At 36.7% G+C, this 24,548-nt stretch overlaps 1 protein-coding gene across 1 annotated transcript in view; it reads left to right on the top strand.

Annotated features, from left to right (window-relative positions):
• The window catches only part of LOC115431870 (von Willebrand factor D and EGF domain-containing protein), a 74,945-nt gene that overhangs the window by 22,551 nt on the left and 27,846 nt on the right, over nucleotides 1-24,548 (top strand). Inside the window, exons 6-19 of the mRNA XM_030152549.1 lie at nucleotides 1,604-1,693; nucleotides 2,443-2,584; nucleotides 5,407-5,624; nucleotides 7,241-7,314; nucleotides 8,817-9,102; nucleotides 9,865-10,067; nucleotides 10,409-11,319; nucleotides 12,216-12,352; nucleotides 12,445-12,606; nucleotides 13,499-13,603; nucleotides 14,857-14,971; nucleotides 18,503-18,783; nucleotides 19,406-19,625; nucleotides 20,810-20,947. Of these exons, the coding sequence (XP_030008409.1) occupies nucleotides 1,604-1,693; nucleotides 2,443-2,584; nucleotides 5,407-5,624; nucleotides 7,241-7,314; nucleotides 8,817-9,102; nucleotides 9,865-10,067; nucleotides 10,409-11,319; nucleotides 12,216-12,352; nucleotides 12,445-12,606; nucleotides 13,499-13,603; nucleotides 14,857-14,971; nucleotides 18,503-18,783; nucleotides 19,406-19,625; nucleotides 20,810-20,947 (3,082 nt within the window). The remainder of the gene's footprint in view (nucleotides 1-1,603; nucleotides 1,694-2,442; nucleotides 2,585-5,406; nucleotides 5,625-7,240; nucleotides 7,315-8,816; nucleotides 9,103-9,864; nucleotides 10,068-10,408; nucleotides 11,320-12,215; nucleotides 12,353-12,444; nucleotides 12,607-13,498; nucleotides 13,604-14,856; nucleotides 14,972-18,502; nucleotides 18,784-19,405; nucleotides 19,626-20,809; nucleotides 20,948-24,548) is intronic.

Here is a 24,548-nt window from a genome sequence, read left to right as displayed (position 1 = left end):
CGCACCACACTGGATTATTTTATTATCTAAATTATGCACATGGGCAGAACCTATGGGGAGCAGCCATTGCTGACCAGAAAAGGGGTGTCTAAAAACAAAATAAAACACTAAATCTGAGGAAAAAAGGTACTCAAAACAAGTGAAATTCTCTGTCCATGCAGCAAGATAGTTTCACTTGACAAGATTTCTTGAATTATGGTTGTTAAATCTAGAAATAAGTTTGTCTACAGATGTATGAACACTTAAAATAAGAAATTAACTCTTAAAACAAGATAAATTCTCTAACACTTCTAAATCTAAGTTGGTTTTTTTTATCTTGTAAGAACCAAATAATTTGCAATGGACATACCCTTGTTGATTCCGAGTGATCAAGTACAAGTAAACAAGCAGCAGTCAGTGAGCAAGATTGAGTGGAAAGCATATGTTTGCACTTGTTGTTTGTGCAGACGTAAGCTTTGCACTCCCCCATTGTCCTAGAGACGCGACCCAACACGGTCTGATAATGTAAACAAACATCTTAGACTGGTGTCTGCTGCACAGGGTCAGTGACCAGTTCATCGCAGCCCAGGTAATCAGATAAACCAACAAAGCCTGCTTCACTACCGCTGTTGGAACAACCTGTGAAGGAGGTAACATGTCACTGACTATGCCTGACTGATGGAGGAGTGACTTAGAACTTGCACATATGAACAAAGCAACCGAATGGAACCACTAGTATTATACGTGATCTTTTGAAATAGCTGGCAAAGAAAATTCACCACAGGTACCGTTTAAGCACGGAGTCTATAGAAAAACTAGATAAAGCCTCATTGATATCCCCCATCCCTGTTGTTTTAAAGACTCATCTCCTTTTACACCAACATTCCCAGGAAGTTTAATATATTTACCTGAATGAAAGTATTCCTGGTAATCTGCCTGGTTTGCGTTTTCACCTCAAAGTTCCTGGAAATGTATTCAGATCAGGCTTTGTCGTTTCATTTGAATTTCTTTTGAACAGATTCTGCAAATACATTCAACGAGGTCCAGGTTTGTTTTCCAGAGTGGATTCAGATGGAAAGACAAAATATTGTAATGCACTGGTAGGAGCGAGATGAATACGCTCAAAAACTCAAAAATTGTATTCAACAAATGGATGTCATCATCGTCATCCACTTCTTATAGTTTCTCTTCATGTGCTCCATTTAAGATTAAATTCCTTGTTGCAGCTAAAATGTAATAATCACTGCAGTGTTTATCCAGAGGAGGATCTGAACTATTGGCTGAGTTAAATCCAGATGGGTCTTGTTGACCACAATAGTAAGTGCTAGCTAATTAGTTGGCTAGTTGACAGACTGTATAACAATGTCAGATTATTGCTAACTTAGTGTAGCTAGGTTAGGCTAATGGATCAACCAGCTGTCAATCAAAGCCCACATGGCAGACGCTTATATTATACATTACATTATAACGTCATTATAATTTAACAGGGTGAGTTTTGTAAAAATCCAACCCCTGTGTTGGCTTCATCTTTCAGTCGTAGATGTTTTTACAAGAAGAACACTAAATCCTGTAAAGCAAACATAAAATCACTAATGAGACTGATGGTCTGTGATGTTCTTTGCAGTTCTCCTGCAGTGTGTCAACCTTCAGAGCCAACTCCAGCTACAGCAGATCTGCATCTAAAGAAAGTGAGAGTTTCTTTGCTGGACTGAAGGTAATGTGAAACAGTTGGAGCTCCAATATAACTGAGCTATATAGATCCTTATACTTGGCTCATCATGGCTTTTACTACTGATAATAGGGTTTTATCACTGAACCATAGGTCTTATACTTGACACATAGTTTTTATTTGCATATTTATTCTATCTTGTATATATCGTGTCTGTTTTACGTATTGCTGCTGCTTCCTGAACCAGTTGCATTGAAATTTCATTTTCAGATCAGATAAGACAAGACTTTATTTATCCCACTGTGTGGAAATTTCACAGTTAACGGCACAAACGTACAACAAGCAAGTGCAAAGAAACGGACAGGTAGAAAACTCACAAACGAATGAAAAATGAAATAGAGAAAAATAAGAAATTTGGTATTTATATTATAAGTATTTATATAAATATAGAATTACAATTAAAGTTAAATACTATTATTATTGTTTCAATACTTTTTTCTTTTTTGTAGTTGTTTTGCTTTTTTCTTGTGGTATTTCTTCTGTGTATATTTGTTGTTGTGCTGCTTTTGGAACCTCAATTTCCTGAGGGCTCTGACCAGAGGATCAGTAAAATTCAATCAAATCTAATCTAATCTAATCTAATCTAATCTAATCTAATCTAAATATTACTTCCATATTTTCATTTTTAGATGTAAGTCTGGAATGACAAATAAAGTCTGTCTATGTCTAACTCTAGAGCTAAGAGTGACACTTTTAACCCAGATCTTATTTAGGACTGGCCTGTTTTCCTCCAGTTTTCTCCAGAATCTCTCCAGATCTCAGAGAACAGCCAGGAGCATGAGGTGAGCGTCCACACCACCGTGCCCATCCCTTGTTTTGGCTTGGACCAAAGTGACCAGTGTGGATTGGCTCTGGTTCTGAGCGTCCAAGACCCAGGTCAGACCTGTTGAATGATACGTGTCTGGAATGTCAAACCGGATTCTGTAAAGCTTAATTTTAGCTCAGCCCATAAAGACTCAAACATCTACTAGCGACCAAAACCATATACTGAGGTAAAATATTTAATACCTGTTGATGCACTAATCTTATCATGGCTCTGTAGTTGCCATGGAAACACCATCATCTTCTACTACATTGATTCACCAGTAAAACCCAGTGGATGGAGACACTTGGTTTATGTTCAGTTAATGATGTATTTTACTGAAATGGTCACTTTTTCTTCAGTTTTCGCTGTTTTGATATGACCTCTGAGTTTTTGTCATGAACATCTAAATTAAATATAGGAAAATACATTATGTACAGTGAAAAATACAAAACACACAGGAGAATATGATGATAAATGGTGATCACTTAAAGGTTAAATAGAACTAAGAACTGATACAAAAGTAGCACTGGGTCTTTATGGGTTAAACTTATTTTTACATCCATTTCAGAAAAGCAGTATAGAACTAACAATAAACTACATATCTCAATTAATATCATAATTTACTGTATTCTAAATGGATATAATGGATAGATATGGTTAGTGTTAGGAAGTTATTGCATTATTGTCCAGAATATTGTCTGTCTGTGTGTTGTCCTCATCGTCAGTCTTCCCTTAAGGTCTGTTTAAACCATTTATATTCACACAATTGTCCCAGCAACAGCAGTCTAGTCTAGTCTAGTCCTTTAAAGTCTACAAATACTGAAATGTGCTTTTGTCCAGTGTATGAATGGGACTGGTTAATATTTTTATTAACCTCATCAACGACAATAAACTTAGCTTCTCGTTTTTGTGTCCATTTAGAAAACTAATGACATTTTTCTAGTCTGTGTATTGTCCTAAATATCAGTCTTTATTTAAGGTCAAACTCATTTTAGTTCAAGTTCTACATTCAGCCCAAGTTGATCTCAGATGGGTCAGACCAGTAAAATAATAAAATAATACCATATAATTAATGGTGACTCCTTTTTTTCCTCTTTGTTTTAGTGCAAAAAGTAAAATTAGATATGAAAATGCTTACATTTACAGACTATCCTTTCACCAAAAAATGTGAAAAACCTGAAATTTGTTAAGAAAAATTAGGAATTTCAACAATATTCTGCCTCAGTTTATCATTTACACATGTTCATTACAATTTACAGATCTCAGTGGATCTACAAATACACAAAACATTTCATAACAGACAACAAATTGATAAAGTTTAGCAGTTTGGAACTAAAATGAGTTATATATCCTTTGTTGTTAACATCTTCAGTGTAATTTTTGCACTTTGCTAATTCATCCCATGGGAGGGATTGGACTCTTTAGTGGGCCACTTTTGGCCCGTGGACCATATGTTTGACACCCTGTCAAACATATTCATGTAATTGCCCCATAAATGAAGAATCCAACAGCTGCTCAAGCTGTTATTATTTATATTATGGTACAAGTCTCATTAGTGAGTAAGATGGTGGTGACATGGTAAGATCTTACACTATGCTCTTCCAGGTTCCAGTGTTTATGTCTGATCCAGTCTGACAGTCCGATGGATGGAACATTAGTATCAACTGAGGACATGTATTTACGTTTCAGATTACCAGCCCACAGCAGATGTACTCAACATGTTTCAGTCACGGAATGAAATGTTGGTGTCTTGTACTATCAAAACAGAAAAGCTGCTCTGACATCTGAACTTCTAAGTACATAGAATGGAAAAGGATAGAATAGAGTAGAATAGAACAGAATAAAACAGAACAGAAAAGGTAAGAATAGAACAGAATAGCGTAGAGAAGAATATAATATGATATAACAAAGTAGAGTAGAATAAAATGGAATAGAATAAAATAAAATAGATCAGAATCCAATAGAGTAGAATAGAATAGAATAGAATAGAATAAAACAGAACAGAACATAATATAATATAATAGAGTTGAGTAGAATAAGATAGAATAGAGTAGAACAGAATATAATATAATGGAGTAGAATAGAATAGAATAGAATAGAATAGAATAGAATAGAATAGAATAGAATAGAATAGAATAGAAACGCCTTTATTGTCAGTGTGCAGTGAAATTAGGAGTGCTACTCCAGTCAGTGCAACAATATGAATTAAAAAACAATACATCAGAAAGTAAGAATAAAGTGGATAAAAAATTACAGAAACTAAAAATTAAAATGAGAATAATAGAATAAAAAAGTAGAATGAAATAAAAATAGACATAAAATATGAATAGACACACTATTAACAGTATGTATATCTGTGAACAAGTCTATAAAAACTGAATTTCTGTTTAAAAATATTGAATAAATATTGCATTGTTATTGCAAAAACAGATGATTATTAGATTAAATTAGATTAGATTAGATTCAACTTTATTGTCATTGCACATGTCTAAGTACAAGCTATCGAATTGCAGTTTAGCATTTAACCAGAAGTACAATCAGTGGCTATACAGTATATACATAAATATAGGATCGATTGTTGGGGTACTATGAATACACTATATGGATGATTATATACAGATTAATAAACATTACAATATGCGGTGTTAATTATACATATATTACACGATTTAATGCACATAATTTACATTATACAGGCTCCAGTTACTGGTCAGTGGTAACCAGATTAAAATCTCCTCTTTGTCCTCCTGCTCCAACATGCCCTAGACATCATCCTCTTCATCATCATCATCATCCTCACATCAAAGCCAGCAGAGAAGGACTTGAATCCAGTCCTGTGAGCAGCTGTGTGTCGTCCATTAACACTGACTCACTGTTGTGTTGACATTCACAGACAGTCTTGCACATGAGGTGTCCAATGTGGTGTTGTCCACCTGCCAAGTGGAACTCCTGCCGAACACCTGCAGTCACGGCGTCTGCGGACGGGCTTCGTTTTATGTCGCTGCCGTCACTGATTTCACACGAGACTGGAACAGGATGAGCCTGGTCAGTGTTCAGCCCGGACACAGCGTGCCACGACTCTGGAGGAGCTACAGTCCAACATCACTGAAGGTAAGAAAACTCCTTAACCTTAACTCTCACTTACTATCTGTCATCTGCCATTATTCAGCCTCATTTATCTCCCATTAGAGACATTTGTTAAAAATAGAATGACTGACAACATTAATGATCAAAAGACGTTATGACAAAATGTCATTTTAGACATGTTTTCTTCACTTATGTATTATTTGAGTCATATATTCCACCACTGTTATGAAACTAAAACTTTGTTTAAAACTATTTCAACACTAAAACACTGTCCACATGAGTGAAGGGGTGTTTTTACTAGAGATATAACATTTTCATTCATCTGACTTCAGAATTTGAGCATTTGGGGTGAATTATCTCTTTGTTTAGTGCTCTGGGAAAAAAACAACTTCAAAGTAGGGTTGTCCTGAATATTTTGATGTAAAACACTTGTGTTTTGTGTTATTTGTGAGAACTTTAAAAGGTGAATTTAAGAAAGGATGTAGAACTAGATTTACAATTGTGTTGCTACTAAGAGATTTGATTTATGAAACACATTTGCCAAGATTGTATGAAGGAAACTAAAATGGATATTATCAGAGTCGGTTCATTTATGGGATTTTTCATCTGTGGAAATCTGAACAACTAGCAATTTAACTGAAGCCATAAACACCCAAACATCCACCATCAACCAAAATCATTTACTGGTGTAAATTGTTAAATACCCGTTGATCCATTAATCCTATCAATACATGTAGATAATTGGTGGAAAATGCAGTTTGTCGTCTTTTCATGGTCATCAGATATGTCCCATTTGGACATTCAGAGGCTCCATAGTTACCATGGAAACACTGTAATCTTCTACAACATTGATTCACCTGTAAAACCTATGGCGTTGGATCAATGACAGTGGATGGAAACACTGGGTTTATGTTCAGTTAATTTATATTAACTTATATTTTGCAGAAAAAGATACTTTTTCTTCAGTTTTCTCTGTTTTTGATATAACCCTCAACTTTTATCTAAGCTTTTATGAACATCTACATGATCAGTGAATTAAATATCAGAAAATACATTATTTACACTGAAAAATGCAAAATACAGAGGATAACATTAGAGTAAATGGTGATAAATCACTTCAAGAAAGGTTAAAAATTGAGGAAAAACTCATTTGTAGCTGCCACAAAAGTAGCACTGGGTCTTTATGGGTTGAATTATGGAGGAGTCCTTGAGGCAGTGTTGAGATTTCAGCAGCTGTGGTATGATGCAATTATCCAGGTATTACTTTAATTAAAGAAAGACAGTTATGATTAAAGGTATCTCTGTCGTAATGTTTACATAATATATATATATATATATATATATATATATATGTATACACAGAACTCCTTATGGCTGCGTATTGAAGGCCCAAAATGTGCCTGTTTGATTGTCTGACCTGATGTTAGAAGACTGCAGCTCTAAGTGGTCATTAGTTCCATCTATACAAGCCATTACCTTATGTAAGACATAATGTCAGTCCTCCAGACATTGTGTCTCGGAGTGTCCTGATGCTGACGTTTTCCCGCGTGTGCTTAGTGAAAACATCAAAGTGAGCATTCAGAGGATCAGAGGGTGGACTGAACTTCCCTAAACTCTGTCCTCTTGACCTTTGCCCCCAGGTCACGGTCCAGGACATTCCCACTTCCATATGCTACTCCCTGACCGATCCACACGTCATTACCCTGGATGGCAGGTAATTTACCTCTGTGTCTGCAGATGTTCACCATAGTAACGGCTTCACTTTATTACATTATCCATTCATAGAAATACTGAAAAAGACATTCACAATTGTTTGGAATCTATATTTAAGTCCACAGTCCCATTTGATGCTTTAACACTGTATATGGGAGCCATGACGCAGAACATTCAAACTACAGGAGACAAATATTTAATGAGTACTACTTATTGGAGGGAAAAAAGCTCTGACAAGGAAGTGGCTCCACCCAGATGCACCACAACACGAAGACTGGTTAAAAGCAATCTATGAAATCTATGTAATGGAGAAACTGTCATTTTCATTATAAGTAAAACAGGATAAAATTATGGAAATATGGTCAAAATGGATTGTATACATCACCCCATTGAGGCTAGATTTAACTTAACTGGACATGACAAGTTGTAATTGGACTGGTTCAATGTACTGGAGCTGAAACTTGTGTGGATTTTGGAATAAGAAAAATGACAAAAAGGGGAAAATGTGACATCTTTTTGTTCTAAGGTATGTTTAACAAAATATAACAAAAAGGGAAGACTTACTTTAAGAACAGTTTTTTGTTTTGTTTTTTGTTTTTTTCTGAACAGAGAACTTATATGGAATGTGTGTATGTTAAATTTCATGCTTTACCATTGTTGATTTTTCAGACATGATATACAAATGTGCTTAGTTGTTTGTTCTAAAGTCTCTTTCCAAATGAAAAACTAAAATTGTTTAAAAAAAAGAAATACTGAAATATGCTTGTGTGCAGCGTATGAGAAGGGACGGGATTGGTTAATGTTGGTGCATTATATGGACGACTATTGGGACACGGTGTTTCTTCACAGGTGTTTCTTCACAAAGCAATAATGATAAATGTCATAATACAGTTTTATATTGGGATAAATATCATTGCATTGGTTATCATTGCCTCCAAAATGTTTTTTTTTTATATCCATGACTATGATTTTAAATGTTCTACCTCTAAATTTCAAAAATATGTTTCGTGCTCTGACTGTAAATAGTAATTTTCTTCCACAACGAACAATGTACTTTCTTTAATCTCCCATCAAACTTTAAGGAAATATTGATGTTTGTATCGCAAATCATCATGAACAGGGCATCTTACAGGTGTAGCCATGATGTGTCCCAATACTTTTGTCCATATGGTTTATAAACATCAATGTTTCCTTAAAGTTTAATGGGAGATACTTTCTTCCTAAGAAAGTAATTATTTACAGTCAGAGCACGAAAAATATTTTAGAAGTTTAGAGGTAGAACATTTAAATCATAGTCATGGACTCAAAAAAAAAACAAATGCAATGTTGAGAGAAAGTAAAAAGTAAAGTAAAGAAAGTTAAAAACCATCTCTGAGGTATTTTGGAAGCGAAGATAACAATTTAAACAAAACTTGACCATCGATTTTTTTTTTCAATCCATGACTATGATTTTAAATGTTCTACCTCTAATAAAATCTCAACTCACATTCTGATCTTGATTAGACGTTATGAAAACCACCAAACGGGCACCTTCGTCCTTTACCGAAGTCTTTCCCGGGACTTCGAGGTCCACTCTCGCCAGTGGGACTGTGGAAGTCGACACTACGCAGTCGCCTGCAACTGTGGCGTGGCGGCGCGAGAGGGAAATGAAGTCGCCATCTTTGACATGTGCAATGGTCAGCCACAGGAAACAAGACCACACCTCACCTTGAAGAACCTGGATGGATCCACCAATGGCAAGGGCAACCGGGTCCGGGTTATGGAGTCCCACCAGGGGAAGAAGGTCACCGTAGGTATCTGAACGTTTTGACAATGCCCAAGATAAAATCCACAAAGAATCTTTAGGATCTCAACAGGGTTCCTGCAGGGTCTTAAAAGGTCTTAAAAGTCTTGAATTTACAAATCTACATTTAATACCTTAAAAAGTTTTTAAAAGGTATTAAATTAGTTATGGTAGGTCTTCAGTTATGTTGCCATAAACTTGTTGACTGTATTATGTTTAAATGGAGAAATGTCTAAGCTGCCAAGAAAGTAATGTTAGTCGACTCAGTTCCACCAGTTCCACCCTGACAATTTGTACTGAAATTAGGAACAAGTAATTGCTAACTTTGTAGGACATTGAGCCCAACACACGTGCAGTTGTTTGTCACCCGATAAAGCTGACTTTAGGAACTTTGACGGCTCACAAGTGAAAAGTAAACATGAGGAAGTGCAAATTTAATAATGCCAGGTTGGAGAAAAGATCATTCTAGACCTGGTTGACATGAGTCAAGCGGAATGTGTTGAAAGTTTGCTGTACCTTGTGCAAGAAACTCAGAGCAATGAGAATCAAGGCGTTGAAGTAAATAAATACATTTTCCAAAATTCTAGGAATTCACAAATTTTTGCCAGTATAGCTGTGATATTTTAAGTGGTCTTAGAAAGGTCTCAAAAAGGCTTAAATTTAACTTGTAGAAACCTGTAGGAACCCTGTCTCAGGTTCTAAAGCTTTGTTGTTTTTTTGGCGAGGAGGTTGTGTGCACTGATTCTGAGTATAACTCTCTTCTTGCAGTTGCTCTTTCCGTCCGGGGCCTTTGTCAGGGCTGATGTCGGCGACTGGGGGATGAGTCTTTCGGTTCGAGCGCCAAGCGTCGACTTCACCAACACACGAGGTCTATGTGGAACCTTTGACCGCAATGGCAGCAATGACTTCCACAGTTCTGATGGCAGCTCTCACAGCCCAGCTGACCTGCACCGCTTCATAGAGAGCTGGAGGTGAGTCACCTCAGTTATTTATGACGGTTATTTTTGAAAAATTGATAAAACATGAAAGTGGATGAGATGGTGAATTAAAATGAAAACGTATTAATATGGATGTTGCCTAAGGCCATGTATATGCAACTCTGGCAATTCAGGCATTAAGGGGCTAATTTTTTTGAACATATTTTTTCAACCTTTTGTCATGAAATACTTCATAATGCGCATAAAAACGCATTGTAAAAGAAAGATGGACATTCGCGGAAATCACTGTGTTGTGTTTTTTACATTGGGCATATTGAGCTGATGTCTTGAAAAGGTTTTTGTTGTCAGGTTTGACCTTTTTCCATCTGTGTTAGGATAGCTCCTGGTGAGAGTTTATTTGACAAGACACCATCTGGGGTAAAGCAGCAGGACCGGAGGCCTTTCTGTCAATGCCAGAAAGGATACAGTACTTCCCATACTTCAGGCAGAGGGATGAGGAACCTCTACAGTGCTCCTTCTCACTCTGACTGCATCGCATATGATGATGTGGATTACACATCTGTGTTCCCTGCTATGGATACGACACTGGAATACACCAAGAGTCCTGATAAAGACCAAGATGTCCTAGACATGTCGGACTTCCACAGTCACCCTCTGGAGAGGAGGCACCTTCAGCTTCACAGTCAAACAGACCAAAATGATAACGGTGATGATGAACTGGGCAGTGAGTTGAGGGAGGACCTTCTGTTTTTTCTTCATAGGCCGAAGAGGCAGGCATCACTTGAGTTCCAGCCTGTGTTTGCTGCTCATACTCTGACCCAGGCTGAGCTAGAGAACTTCAGCTACTTCTTTCCTGAAGATCACTCAGCTGAGCCTCGACCGGATGTCCAACCCCGATGGCCCACACCGAGTGGCCTGACCTCTGCCAAAGCCTTGGAGGTGTGTCAGATGGCTTTAGCTAACTCCACTGTTGGTGCAGTGTGCCGAGGGCTGCTGGGACGCCGCCTGGACGACGCTGTGGATCTCTGCATGTTGGACCTACAGCTCAAAGATGACCTGGCCTGGGAAGAGGCGCTTCTGCCATATCTGGAGAATGAGTGTGAGAGACGACTGCTGGAAAACCAGACCCAGCGTGCCTTGGAAGTAGCTGGTTCACCAGGACCAGCAGGGGAGGTGGTTACGGCACTACGCTGCCCCAACTTCTGCAACGGAAATGGAGAGTGCACGGAGTGGGGCTGTCAGTGCTACCCAAGCCACAGCTTCTATGACTGCAGCCTGGCAATTAGTGAGTATCTGATACAGGTGGTCAAATGCTTTACAGGTTCTGAACATTAATTTATTTTTTGTTATTTAACCAGGAAAAAGCTCATTGAGATTAAAAATCTTTTATTCAAGAGTGTCCTGGCCAAGACAGCAGCAGCAGAGGTTATACAGAATAGAAATGACAGCCATACATTAAATCTTACATACGTCGTACATCCACACTAAAAATATATGTAAAACACAATAAAAGGCAGTTCTAAAACCATACATAAATTCCTTAACTAAGAACATACATATAAAACACCATCAATAATTCTGATGATTGATAAACAGTAGATGAGCACGCTGGTTTTATGCTCAGTTAATGTTAGATTGTTTCTGTTTTGATATGATGTTTGATGTAATGACCTTTGAATTTACGCTGAGCTTTTTTGAACATCTACAAGATCAGTGAATTAAATATTGGGAAATACCTGATTTTCACTGATAAAATGCAAAATGCAGAGGGTAATATAATAATAAATGGTGATAAATCACTTGGGAATGTCTACAAACTTCTCAGTTTTGAGAAATTTCGATTTTAAAATATTTGACAAATTTTCAAAATTTTCAAAATTTGCCTTACAATGGTCTATATTTGGATGGTTTATTACATGTAAATGGTTACAGATATTAACATAGTTACTAGTGATCACTGATAGAAGTCATATATGGACTTTGATTGAATTAGTTGAGTTCTCCTCCAGTGAAAGTACCACCCACTTCTATAGGGAGATTGATCTCCTGCATCAGGACCACAGGACTCAGAACCTGGCAACCTCACAAATTCAGCTCGGTATTGATTCAGATGGAACATACTGGTCAGGTACAGGGACATTGGTTCTATTGTTTTGATTGTGTGGTGCTCCCCTCTGATAGGCCAGCCAGTAGAGTTAACCGATTTGGAGAATGGTGGTCTATGTGATATCCGCTCCTTCGACTGCCGCAGCATTCGAGTCTTTGGCCTTGGCTTCATTGACTCTTCTGACCTGAGCTGTCACGCCACCAGACTAAAGGTGAGAAATGGCAAGTTTAAAATGTAGAGGCTGACTCAAGCCTCTTAAGATGTTCAATGTTATATCTAAATATCATGACACAACTTCCGCAGTACCTGAATGGAGCTTGGATTCCAGGTGAGAAACAGAGGACCAAGGCCACCTTCCTCAGTTCCAAAGCACTGGACTGTTCTGTCCCATCCCTCAGCAACACAGCTGTCCAAACAGAGGACTTCATGATGGATGACAAGCCATACGCACGCTGGGAAATAAAGGTAATGAAGCCCCTTTTAGACCAGATACCCAGGTACTTTTATTACCATTTAGTTGGGTAAAAGAATTCCTGATAATCTGTGTTTCCACCTTGAAGTTCCTGGAAATGTATCCTGATGATGTTCTGTCATTTGGAGTCGTCAACTGCTTGAAGTCCTGCTGAATTGGTTTTGAGCATATTCTGCAGATGTTTGACAAGATTCAAGCTGTTTTGAGCGTATTAGCTGAAGTATATAAGTAATATTTCCACCGGTAAACTTTTGCTGCTTACACGCACCACCACCTTAACCCATAAAGACCCAGTGCTACAAATTTGGCAGTGCCCAAATGATTTTTTTCTCTATATTTTTAATCTTTCTTTAGTGATTTATCACCATTTACTCTAATATTATCCTCTATATTTTGCATTTTCAAGTGAACATCAGGTATTTTCCTATATTTAATTCACTGATCATGTAGATGTTCATTAAAGCTGAGAGTAAATCCAAAAATTATGAATGTCCAAATGGGTCAAATCTGATGACCAAGAAAAGACGACAAACTGTATTTTCCACCAATTATTTACATGGATTGAAAGGATTAGTGGATCAGCAGGTATTGAACAGTTTAGATCAGTAGATGATTTTGGTCTACAAGTGTGCTTCAACAATCAGTGTTCTTCAACACACAGCCCTGCCCTCGAATCTGAAAAGTCCATCCCCTACTAGGAACTTTTTCCAGGGAATGTTTGGGGTTGAGGGAATGTTTTTTACCTTTAACTTCTTCTCTTGGAGTGTGCTGAGATTTTTCGAAGTTCCTGGTGCAGTAAAAGTTCCTGTGGTGGAAAAGAAGCTATTGAAGAGTCTTTACTGATCCACAGTTGAAGTGGTTAAGTCCCTCCCCTCTCTGTCTCAGGTGACCAATGATGGCTCCCAGTACAGCCAGGCCAAAGTGTTGACTATCTACGACGGGGTCTGCCAGGTCTGTGAGGGATCACGCTCAGGACTCTGTAAGTTAAAGGTAACTCATACGTTGTCCCTGATATGATGTTGTTCAGCTCATTAAGACTGAAAACTCCAAACTATCAACCAAAACCATCCACTGGCAACCCACGCTAGGATTACAGTTACATTTGGCAGGAAGTTTAGTCTTATATATTAGTAATTTTGGAATACAATGGCCTTCCAATGGCCAGTGCCCGGCATCATAGAATCATCATTGAAGTGGGTTCCCTAGCAACAGATAAACAATAGGGCCAGATTTCATGTGCATAAACAGATATGCCAGCTGAGAGGTTATTCAACTGAAAATGTCAGTGGAATTTACCAAGAAATGAAAAAAAGGAAAGGAATGAACTGGATCAGAAGATCTAGAAGCCGTGGTTCCCCACAGGTCAACGCACTAGTTGTAGTATAATATAATATATTATCGTATAATATAGTATGTTGTAGTGTATTATGATATATACTAGAATGTTATGGTATATTATAGAATATTATGGTATAATTATAGTATATTAGTGTATAATATAGTATATTATGGTATACTGCAGTATATTATAGTATATTATGATATATTATTGTATATTACATTATATTATGGTAGTGATGGTGGTAGTTAGTGATGATGACTCTGGGTTGACAAAGTGAGCTGATAACTTCCATTGTGACACTGTAGCATTACTGCTAAGGTTTGTCGGGCTTTGTTGAAATAGATAGTGGTTTGTAGAAGCAGATTCATACGACAGATGTGATTCAGTGGGTGTCTGGTGGAAATGTAGTGAAGCGTTTTATCAGCTCTGCTCGGCTCGTAGTGTCTGTATTCTAATGTAGAATAACTAAACCAGACCAGAGACTGTATGATGTTGGGGGCAGCAGGTGGCTTTTTAAAAAACTATGTTAATAAAAACATTACAGTGGGGGTCTGTTGTTACTGGAACAGTGTTTTATTAGTGCATGAGGAAAATGTGCAATCCTGAAAACAAACTGTGGTGAATAAACACACAAGCAGTTCCTGACAAACGCCACCAGGGATTTCCAGGCCCGTGCCAGAAAAGCGCAACTAAATTGAATTAGCTGACAAAAGAGATGGAGCAGATGATGTATGTTTGGAGCTCATTTCCTGTTGCTTACCTGCTAACAGGATGATTTCTTTGGCATCTCCGAATGGAAAACAAACACATTAAAAAATGTTATAGAATGTAGTAAGTTTAACATATCAAGCTTAATACATAAACAAACCTGTTTGTGTTTCTCTGTGTGTCTGCTGCCCAGGAACGGACATGCAATATCGACGGGATGTGTTTTGCAGAAGGAGACTCCAATCCCAGCAGCCCCTGCCTCCTGTGTGACCCAGAAAAGTCCAAATTCACCTGGTCTGTCAACCAAGGTACACTCCACCTATGATTTTAATGCAATAAATAAGAACAAACACGTACATGTACAGTGAAGTGATTGGTATAACCCCTTAGTACCTAAAGTTATTATTGTACAAAAAAATTTTATGTGTGTGTGTATATATATATATATGTTTACCAATTATACTCTATTAAGACAAAATTAGAACAACAATTTGTACAATATATACTAGACAATATATTATCAATATAATTTAAAAAATAAATTTAAACAAATTTATTTTTGCATACTTATTATGTATAAGGTGGAAATAAACAGTTAAACCAAATCACTTGGTAATAGTTAAATGTAAAGAAAAATTCATTTGGAAGTCAACACACTCAATAAATTATACAAAATAACAAACAAATGAAAGAATATGATCAAGAAAATGAACAAAATCATTTAAAAAACTAACCAAATAATGAAAACAATCAACCTGAAATGAAGAAAATTGATACAGCATTGCAGCGTTGATTCACCAGTAAAACACATGGAGTTTGATAAATGATAGTGGATGGAGTGGAGATGCTTGGTTTATGTTCAATGATGATAGATTTTACTGAAAAAGACACTTTTTCCTCATTTTTTCCCAGAATTGATGTAATAACCGTTGACTTAACTGTGAGCTTTTATGAACATGTACGCAATCAGTAAATCAAAAATAGGAAATATCTGATTTTCACCGGGAAATGCAAAATACAGAGGATAATATTATTTTATGTTATTATATTATATTATTATGTTATTAGAAATTTAGTGTTTATGAACATCTACATGATTAGGAAATTAAATACAGGAAAATACCTGATTTTCACTGAAAAATCTGAATCAGAACACTTCATTAATTCCAGGGGAAATTATTGTGTGTTACAGTTGCTCCTTACAAGTTTAAAGTAGTAGGAAAAATATACACACACACATACTGGTATAAACACTATTAAATACAGTTAAAACACCAAGTTGTACAATATGTACGAGGTGAATATTATCAATATGATTATTAAAAGACATGTAGATGACTAAGTATGCAAAAATGTTGTTGTGTGTAATTATAATTATCAGGTTATAAAATGGAGTGAAACAGTAAAATGTAGATAATAATATGATAATAAATGGTGATAAATTACTTTGGAAAGACAAGAAAAAATATTTGAAAGTTGTGGCAAAAGTAGTTGTGGGTCTTTAAGGGTTAAATTTTTTCCAATATTTCCATTTTTCTAAAATCAGTGTACAGCATTCCCAAAGAATGGAAGATATAAGCAAATGAATGTGCTTTTATATGACATGCTTAATAATTTCTTTTGGCTGTAGACAGATCAGAGGTGTTGTTTTCTGCACAGCTTTAAGTCCACTAATGGGGGGAGGTGGATTTATCTCCCTTTGTTAGTGCAGCGGTGTGTCGCCGTGGTAGCCAACCCACTGTGGTCCTGTTTGTCTCCATTAGCTGATCAAAGCAGCAGGTTTAGGTTTCCCAGCATGCCTTGACCTGCTGCTTACACTCTGAGGCAGAGGAGAAGGGACAAGAGGGCAGTGAATCACATGGATGGTTTCCACGGCAACACAAACCAACAATCATCCAACAAACCACTGGACATTTGTATATAATAATAGCTGATAACGAACCAGTGTTTTCCATTTCATAATCTGCCTGTAAATGTAGTCATTGTTCTTTTATTTGTCTGATATTTGGATTTTAACTGTGTCAGGACTGCCTTGAAAAAGAGACTGGGATTTTCCTGGTTCAATAAAGGTTAGAATAGATAGTACATGCAAAATAAACAAAAATAAGCAGAAAAATCAATTTTAAAAAAATTAACATAATTAGATAAAATGAATAAAAATGGAACAAAATAAATGCAAATAAGTAGCACAATGAACAAAAAGTACCAATTAATTAACAAAATGAATAAAATGACAAACATAGATAGATGGATAGATAGGTACGTAGTTAGATACATAGATAATGAATAAAAAGAATGAATATAAGCAACAAAATGAGTAAAAAATTAAGAATGTAAGGAGCAAAATGCACAAAAATAAGTGGCAAAATCAGTAAAAAATGAACAAAATGAGATAAAATGAATAAAAGTTGAGCAAAAAAATAAACACAAAAATTTAGCACAATCAGTAAAAAGAACACAATAATGAACTAAATTAATAAAAATGACAAACAGAGAAAAAACGAGTAAAAAATTAACAAAATAAAGACCAAAATGGACAAATATAAGCAGTATAAAGTCAGATCTTATCTGGTCTGTATAATGAATAATGATTTTAATGTGTTTTGTTGTAAGTTTTAGGGTGAATAGATACTTTCTATCTATGTCTTAAATCAAAACTGCGCTTTATTTTCTGAGCACCCATGAACTAGAAATGTACCAAAAATGCCCCCCAAAAGATACAGGGAACTAGGAAATATCAGTGCAGCAGCAGCATGAGGCACAGAAAAAATGAATACAAAAATAAAAAAAAATAGAACACAACTTCAAACACTATACTATACACTATACTTCTATATCAGAAGAAAAACAGAACTGGTGAAATAAAAATTGTGGATAATCAAATATTAAACAACAAAAAACAGTAATGTGCAAAGTAAAATGCAATTTTGGAATGATCTCAGCACATGACCAGGTTGCTATGGATACCCCATTTCCTTGGATTATCACTTTCTACCTTTTAAACATCTGTGGATGAAGCAGTGGATACACATGATCCTGTTGAAATGACCACTAAGATCTCCCTTTGGACAGAAATGACTAAAACCCTTCCAGCTGTGGAAGTGAGCTTAAAATGACTCTTTCAGGTACAGTTTGGTCTGGAGGAAGGATTTTACTGAATCCCAGCTGAAAACAGTTGAGGTGAGTTCAGGACACAGGCTTTGTCATGTAGGAACCAACTTCTAACCCATAAAGACCCAAACATCCACTGGTGATCTAAAGCATCTACTGCTGTAAACTGTTTAATACCTGCTGATCCACTAATCCTATCAATACATGTAAATAATTCAGGTAAAATACAATAAGATATGACTAGGTTATGACCCATTTGGACGTTCAGAGGCTCTGTAGTTACCGTGGAAATACCGTCATCTTCTACAGCATTGATTCACCAGTTGGATCAATGACAGTGAATGGAGACACTTGTTTTTAAGAATTTAAAATAATAAATAAAAGAAAAATGAATTTAAAGACATTTACAAAATAATAAATAATGTTAAAAAAATAAGCAAAAAATGAGTAAAATTATGTAAAAAAAGAATAAATAGATCATTAAAATGAATAAAAATCAATAAGACATCAACAAAATAATAAGTAACATGAGCAAGGCAAAGTTTTGTTCTGGCGTAGCAAATATGATACATATGGTTTTATAGGGTTGAAATGAAGCCAAAGCCTAATGAGGCTGGCTTCAAAAACAACATTCCTCATTGACCACCATGTTAGAATGTCCAGCTTTAAAAGTTGCTTTCAGAATTCCCATGTAGCCTGAGTCTCCCATTCTTCTTCTCTGTCTTTAGTCAATGAACCTCCGACCTTCCACCGACCTCAGGGTAACCTACGGACGTTTGCCGGGGAAAACTTCGTCTTCCAGTTTGCAGCGTCAGACCCCGAGGGTTCGGCCCTCCTCTTCCAGCTGGAGAGGGGGCCGGCGGGGGCCATCCTGTCCCCAGCTGGTCTCCTCATCTGGAGGGTCCCGTCTCATCCAGAGGAGGAGGTGGAGGATGGACATCAGGCCAGACGTTCTGTGTTTTTCACGCTGTCGGACGAATGTGACGCCCAGAGCACCTTCACTGTGGAGGTAAAGTAGAAGAATATCAGAGGAGCTGGATACAAGAAAAGGGAAACAGAAACAGAGGAAGGTGAAAGGAGCGATTTGATCAACTTCGACAATTTATAGTAGTCATTCCTGAAAAGAGATGTGTGAAATATAACAAGACAAAGATGGTGTAGAGGATGTAACAACATGAGAGTGATGTAAATGCTGTTAATCTGAATCAGAATCTGAATACTTTATTAATCCTAGGGGGAAGTTATTGGGTGATACAGTCACTCCATTTAAGTAGAATAAAAAAGTAGCAGGAAAGAGATTATCAATACAACAGAAAAGGAATTATGGTGAATTATGTCACCAATTAATGTTTGTGGAAATGACCAAAAATAGTCTCTAATGACCGAAATATGCCAGGCTGAACAAAAAAGTAACAAAATTTTTATGTAGTGTATTGTATTTTTTGCATCAGAAAAATATGGTTTGTTTACATTTCAAAGATGACATTTAATAGGTTGTAAATATGAGTTACTGAGTATTTGATATTTTTGTTTTACGGCTCAAGTTGAATGAATCAGTACTTTCATAATTGCCAGGACTAGTGAAAGGTCACGTATGACTTTGACTTGTCTGTTCTCTGTCCGTTACACAGATCGATGTGGTGTCATGTGGTTGTCAGAACGGAGGCACATGTGTAACAGATGTCAACTTCCCCGCTGGTAGAGGGAAATACCTGTGTGTTTGCCCCGAGGGGAAACAGGGTGACCTCTGCAGTGACGATGTGGATGAGTGTTTATCGGCTCCGTGTACAGTCGGCAAGTGCATCAACACAGCCAGCGGGTTTAGATGCCAGTGTCCCGAAGGTCTGAGAGGTACAGTGTTATTAAAGTCACTCAAATATATGTATGTTATGAATTAAAACACACCTTTCATACTCAAAAGCAGCTGCTGTTTACATCATTTTAAACTTGTGTCTCATGCTGCAAAGCCAGGGTGTCAAAATCATTTCAGCCTTTTTATCTCAAGTGGGCTGGAAATAAGAATTAGAAAAATAAGAACCCCGAAATTTTCTCTATTTTAGTGCAAAAACATACTCTCCTTTCACAAAAAAGTGTGAAATACGTCAAATTCAAGTTTATTTCTGTAGTGTATTTAAAACAATGCAAGCTGCCTAAAGTGCTGGACAAAGATACAAGTAAAATACATGATATAATAATAATAAACTAGTAACAATACCAATAAAATATACTAAAACAGATACAGAGTAAATAAGATAGATAAGATAGAACATCTAAAACACCACCAGTAGATAAATAGAGAAGTCACAATAGTTTTAAAAGCCTTGTGCAAATACCAGAACAAATATGAACTACATGAAATGTCTTAAGAAAAATAAGTGCAATTTTAATGTTGCTATGTGTTAGCTTTACCCTGTTAAGACCCAGCAATGAATTTTTGTCCTCTGTTGGGGACAAGAGTTTCACACCTTTACTTAAAAAATAAAAAATATTGTCCACTGCAAAGGACATTCTATGAAAAAATTAAAATAAAATAAAAAATGTGTTTGAAAAAATTGTTGCATTATGCTATTTCCAATCAATCAAAGCAATTATTTATTGTAACAAAAAACAACAACCCAAAAACCAAATATTACTTTCCTGGGTCTCTGGATACAGATCTCAGTGAATCTACAAAGGGCACAAAACGTTTATTAATAAGCAGAATATTGTTAAAATTTTGGAGTTTATTTATTTTATTTGATGTCATTATTTAATTTATTTATTGTCTTCAGTGTAATTTTTGCACAAAGCGTTTTCGCAAAAACATTTTTTTCCCCACAAAAAAATTTTTCCTACAAAAATGTGATTTTCCGCAGAAATTTTATTCTTTTTTTTGTTTGTTTATTTTAGCTCAAATTCATCCCATGGGCCACAATGGAATCATTGGCAGGCCAGTTTTGACCCATGGGCCATATGTTTGACACTCCTGCTGTAGAGGATGAGTTCAAATGTTTGCATTCAATTGTAGAATGAATTGTCTGTGTATGTTTTGGCAGGTGTTACATGTCTTGAAGATGTCAATGAGTGTGAAAGGAAGCCCTGTTTCCCTGGAGTCCAGTGCTTCAATAGCTTTGGCTCCTACGGCTGTGGGCCCTGCCCCAAAGGCATGATGGGAAATGGGACGACCTGCACAGGTGAGTAATGGCCTATGGTGAAGATCTGACGCCTGAACAATACAAAGCATATTTACCAGAAACCCACCAAATCATACATGAAACACCCCTTCCATACAGTGACGTAGTTTGTAGTCTAAAATCTGGATCCCATTAACAAACACCGCAAGAGTTTATCAGTTTTTGATATAATGCAGCCAGTCTGTGGATTATTATGAAATACCGAATTCAACGAGCTGTTTGCCAACACTCTTATTCCGCCCTGAAGCAGTTAACTCTCTAACAGGATCATTTGTTCAAACCTTTGATGTTCCTTCCAACATTCTTTATAACTATCGCCTGCAAAACCAAACACTGATACTGATATTGCTGTTATGTTCACTCTGCATAAGAACATCAACTACCAGGAACTGTCTAAAACATGAAGGTGAATTCATTCATCATGGCCGTGCACCTCTGAGGAACACTCACGAGGGTTAATGTTCTTAAGCTGAATGGAAACCAGATGGCTGTTCACTTGCATCACCGAGACTGCTAACTGGAGTTAATGCTTGGAAAACATTACTTGAGGGAAAAAAACGAACTGCTGCCAGTTAAACACTCGAGCTGTTTATGAACATACATGTTTATGAGGTAGTTTACATTTTAAAATGGTGTTAAAGCGCAGAAACTCCACAAGATGAGCATTTTAGCAGAGTTTCTGAAATAAACTCCATCTAATGGTGTTCATTTTCAAACAGGGCCTGGTAATTAGATTAGATTAGACTAGATTAGACTTTATTGATTCCACAACAGAGAAATCCAATGGTCAAGGCAGCAACAGAATAAAGTGCAAGAAAAAGAGTGCATGCATACAGATAGTGCAAAAAACAAACAATATAAAATAAAAAATAATAGTAATAAAAACTGTATAGACTATATACATATTTACGTTGGAATTGCAAAATGTCAGACAGTACAGATGCAGATGAGACACATACAAGACAAGGTTATGATCGAGGTGATGTGTTATTTTGTTCTAGAAAGTCTGGAAATTAGGGAATGACACATTTTGACTGATAAAGGTATGTTCTTAGGCACCAAAATATCTGTTTCTGACTTCAGAGCTACAGTGCAACCCTTGAGTTTGAGCATTTTCAACATTCTATTTTATCAACCCTAACATATTGCATTAATGTGGACACAAGAGTTAAATTTAGTAAAGGTTGCATTTTTCTTGCGGAGGTGCCATAGTCTTTTTTAGCTACCAATGGTTGAAGTTGCGGTACACCCAGTTCATCACAGGGCTGACTTATTGTGGGATTTTTAGGGTGAAAATCACCACTTGTAGATGAGATGCCTGAAGAAGAAATGCTTAGTTTATTTCAAAGCCTTTGTGACAACCAGGGACAGTCGGGTTTTGAAGAGAGGTCTCTGCTGACCATCCAAAAGGAAGATACTTTTATACCCAAAAGTTGCTATCTCAGGTCTTTACTGCATGCATTAGACACATGACAATAACAATTTATGGACAAGATGACATCTTCAGGTGAGAATATCATCTTTTTGATACAAAGAACTCTGCCTTGGGGTAGGGTATGAGTTATAACAGAAGAACTGAGAAATATGTGTAGTAGAACTCATTTGAAAAAGGACGTCTTCCAGTTTCATCAGGTCAAACATGGCTCAAATATGACCCTAAAACTAACCCATAAATGGCTGATGTTAAAACGTTGATGTAATTTAGGTGCAGACCACAACAACTGTGCTGGGATTATCTACAGGAAGTTGTTTTCATTGAGTCCCAAGCAAACTCTGAAGCAATTTAGGAGAGATCTCTGCTGACCATCCAAAAGGAAGACACTTTTATGCCCAAAAGTTGCTATGTCAGGCATTTACTACTTGCATTAGACACATGACAACAATAAGCTTTATGGACAGGAGGCCATTTTAAAATGAGAATTTCATCTTCTTGATACAAAGAACGATCATATACAAAGACCATACAAAGACCACAACGCATTAGGACATTAGAATCCACACATGCAAGTTCCCCACAGAAAGACCCATGCATGGGGGCTCTTGCTTCTGGATTATCCCTGGCAGACCTGCTAAAGCCTAGTCCTACATCCCACTGCAAGATAAGGCCTGCGGCAACATGTCCATTACCACACCTCATCAACTCCAGCACAAGGTTGATCCTGCCAGTAGCATATGCTTATCTCAAACATTAAGCCATGCTGCAACAGAAAAATCATCACCCCTGACAAACCATCAAGCCCATCTTCAATATCTTCTATGATGGCACAAACAGCAGGGATGGAAAAACTGCGAGTAGCTAATTAAACCATTATGGTATCTTTGGTTGCACTAATATTACATGGAAAAATATACCTACCTAACCCTAGAGCCAGTACAAGAGAAGAGCGCCATAACAACCTTCACACTGTATTTTGATGTCCAGTTGAATGCCTACAGCTGCCACTTAACCTCTAAATGTTGACTCTGTTCTGGAAACCTTACCTAGCTCATTGCTATTTTTAACAAAAATCTGTTTTCTAATTGAGAGTAAACTGAAAATGTGGAGAAATCCCTGAATATGTTTGAGGTTTTGTATTGCATGACTTTAAAACAGACTGAGGCTTTAAAGAATTTGCTTTGTTTTTTTTCCATTTAGATTATTTGGAAGTCAGTTGAGGTTTTTTTTTTTTTTTCCTTTTTTTAAACTTTACTTTTATGGTTTCATTTTATGTACATTACAAAACAAGACAAACATAGGGGGCATATGGGATACATTGACTACAATAAACCTAGTGACTAATAATTGTTTTTAGAAGTGTGACGTTGAAATGAAAATTGTCTATTTCTTCCATTTATCATGACACTGTTCTTCTTCAGTCCTCAGTCTATGGGTCAGAATCTCCATGGAAGTCAGTCGAGTTTTGGCATTCTCACAGCCACACTGTTACCCCTTAATGCAAACCTTACAAATCTGTCAAACTGAAAATCTAATAAAGGTGTATGTTTCAAGACATTATTTCCACTAATGGAAGAATTGGCCCACAGCAAAGAGCACAGCGTAAATTATTATGTCAGTGTTATATTTGTCATTTTTAAAGAATGCTGTTGTGGTCTTGTGAGGCTGGATCCTTGAATTACATTTCATCATATGTTTGTTTTATGGCTCTCCCCTTAGTCTTCTGATCTTCCCGAGCCAAGTCAGTTTGGTTAAATCATGAAGCCTTCCAGTTCTGTTCACTGTGAAAGATGCACAACTTTATGTGTCAGCCATTAGAAGGTGCATGGGAGCAGTCAAACTGTGGACTTTCCAAATCCTACAAGCACTAAATGCAAAGGGATATGTGAATTATTACCCTTTTTTGAAGTAGTGATTTAGATCAACAGTACTCAGATACAGATACTAGTGTAAAGCAGACTGTGCTAAAAGTAGAAATATGGAACCAGGCTTTGAAATGTCCTCGAAAGTAACGAATCCAAAGTCAACCTTTGAAGGACATTTGAAGAAGCTGCTAAAGAGTGCAAAGAAGCTCATGTCATATTAATGTGAAGGTTATTAAAGTATTAACACAAAAAACAATAGACTGAAAAAAATGAAGATGAACTTAACTCCACTGTGTAAATC

Source organism: Sphaeramia orbicularis, chromosome 2, assembly GCF_902148855.1.
Source record: "Sphaeramia orbicularis chromosome 2, fSphaOr1.1, whole genome shotgun sequence".
NCBI classification, from domain to species: domain Eukaryota; kingdom Metazoa; phylum Chordata; class Actinopteri; order Kurtiformes; family Apogonidae; genus Sphaeramia; species Sphaeramia orbicularis.
Note: the sequence above shows the minus strand (reverse complement) of the source record. Positions and strands in the feature narration are given on the sequence as shown.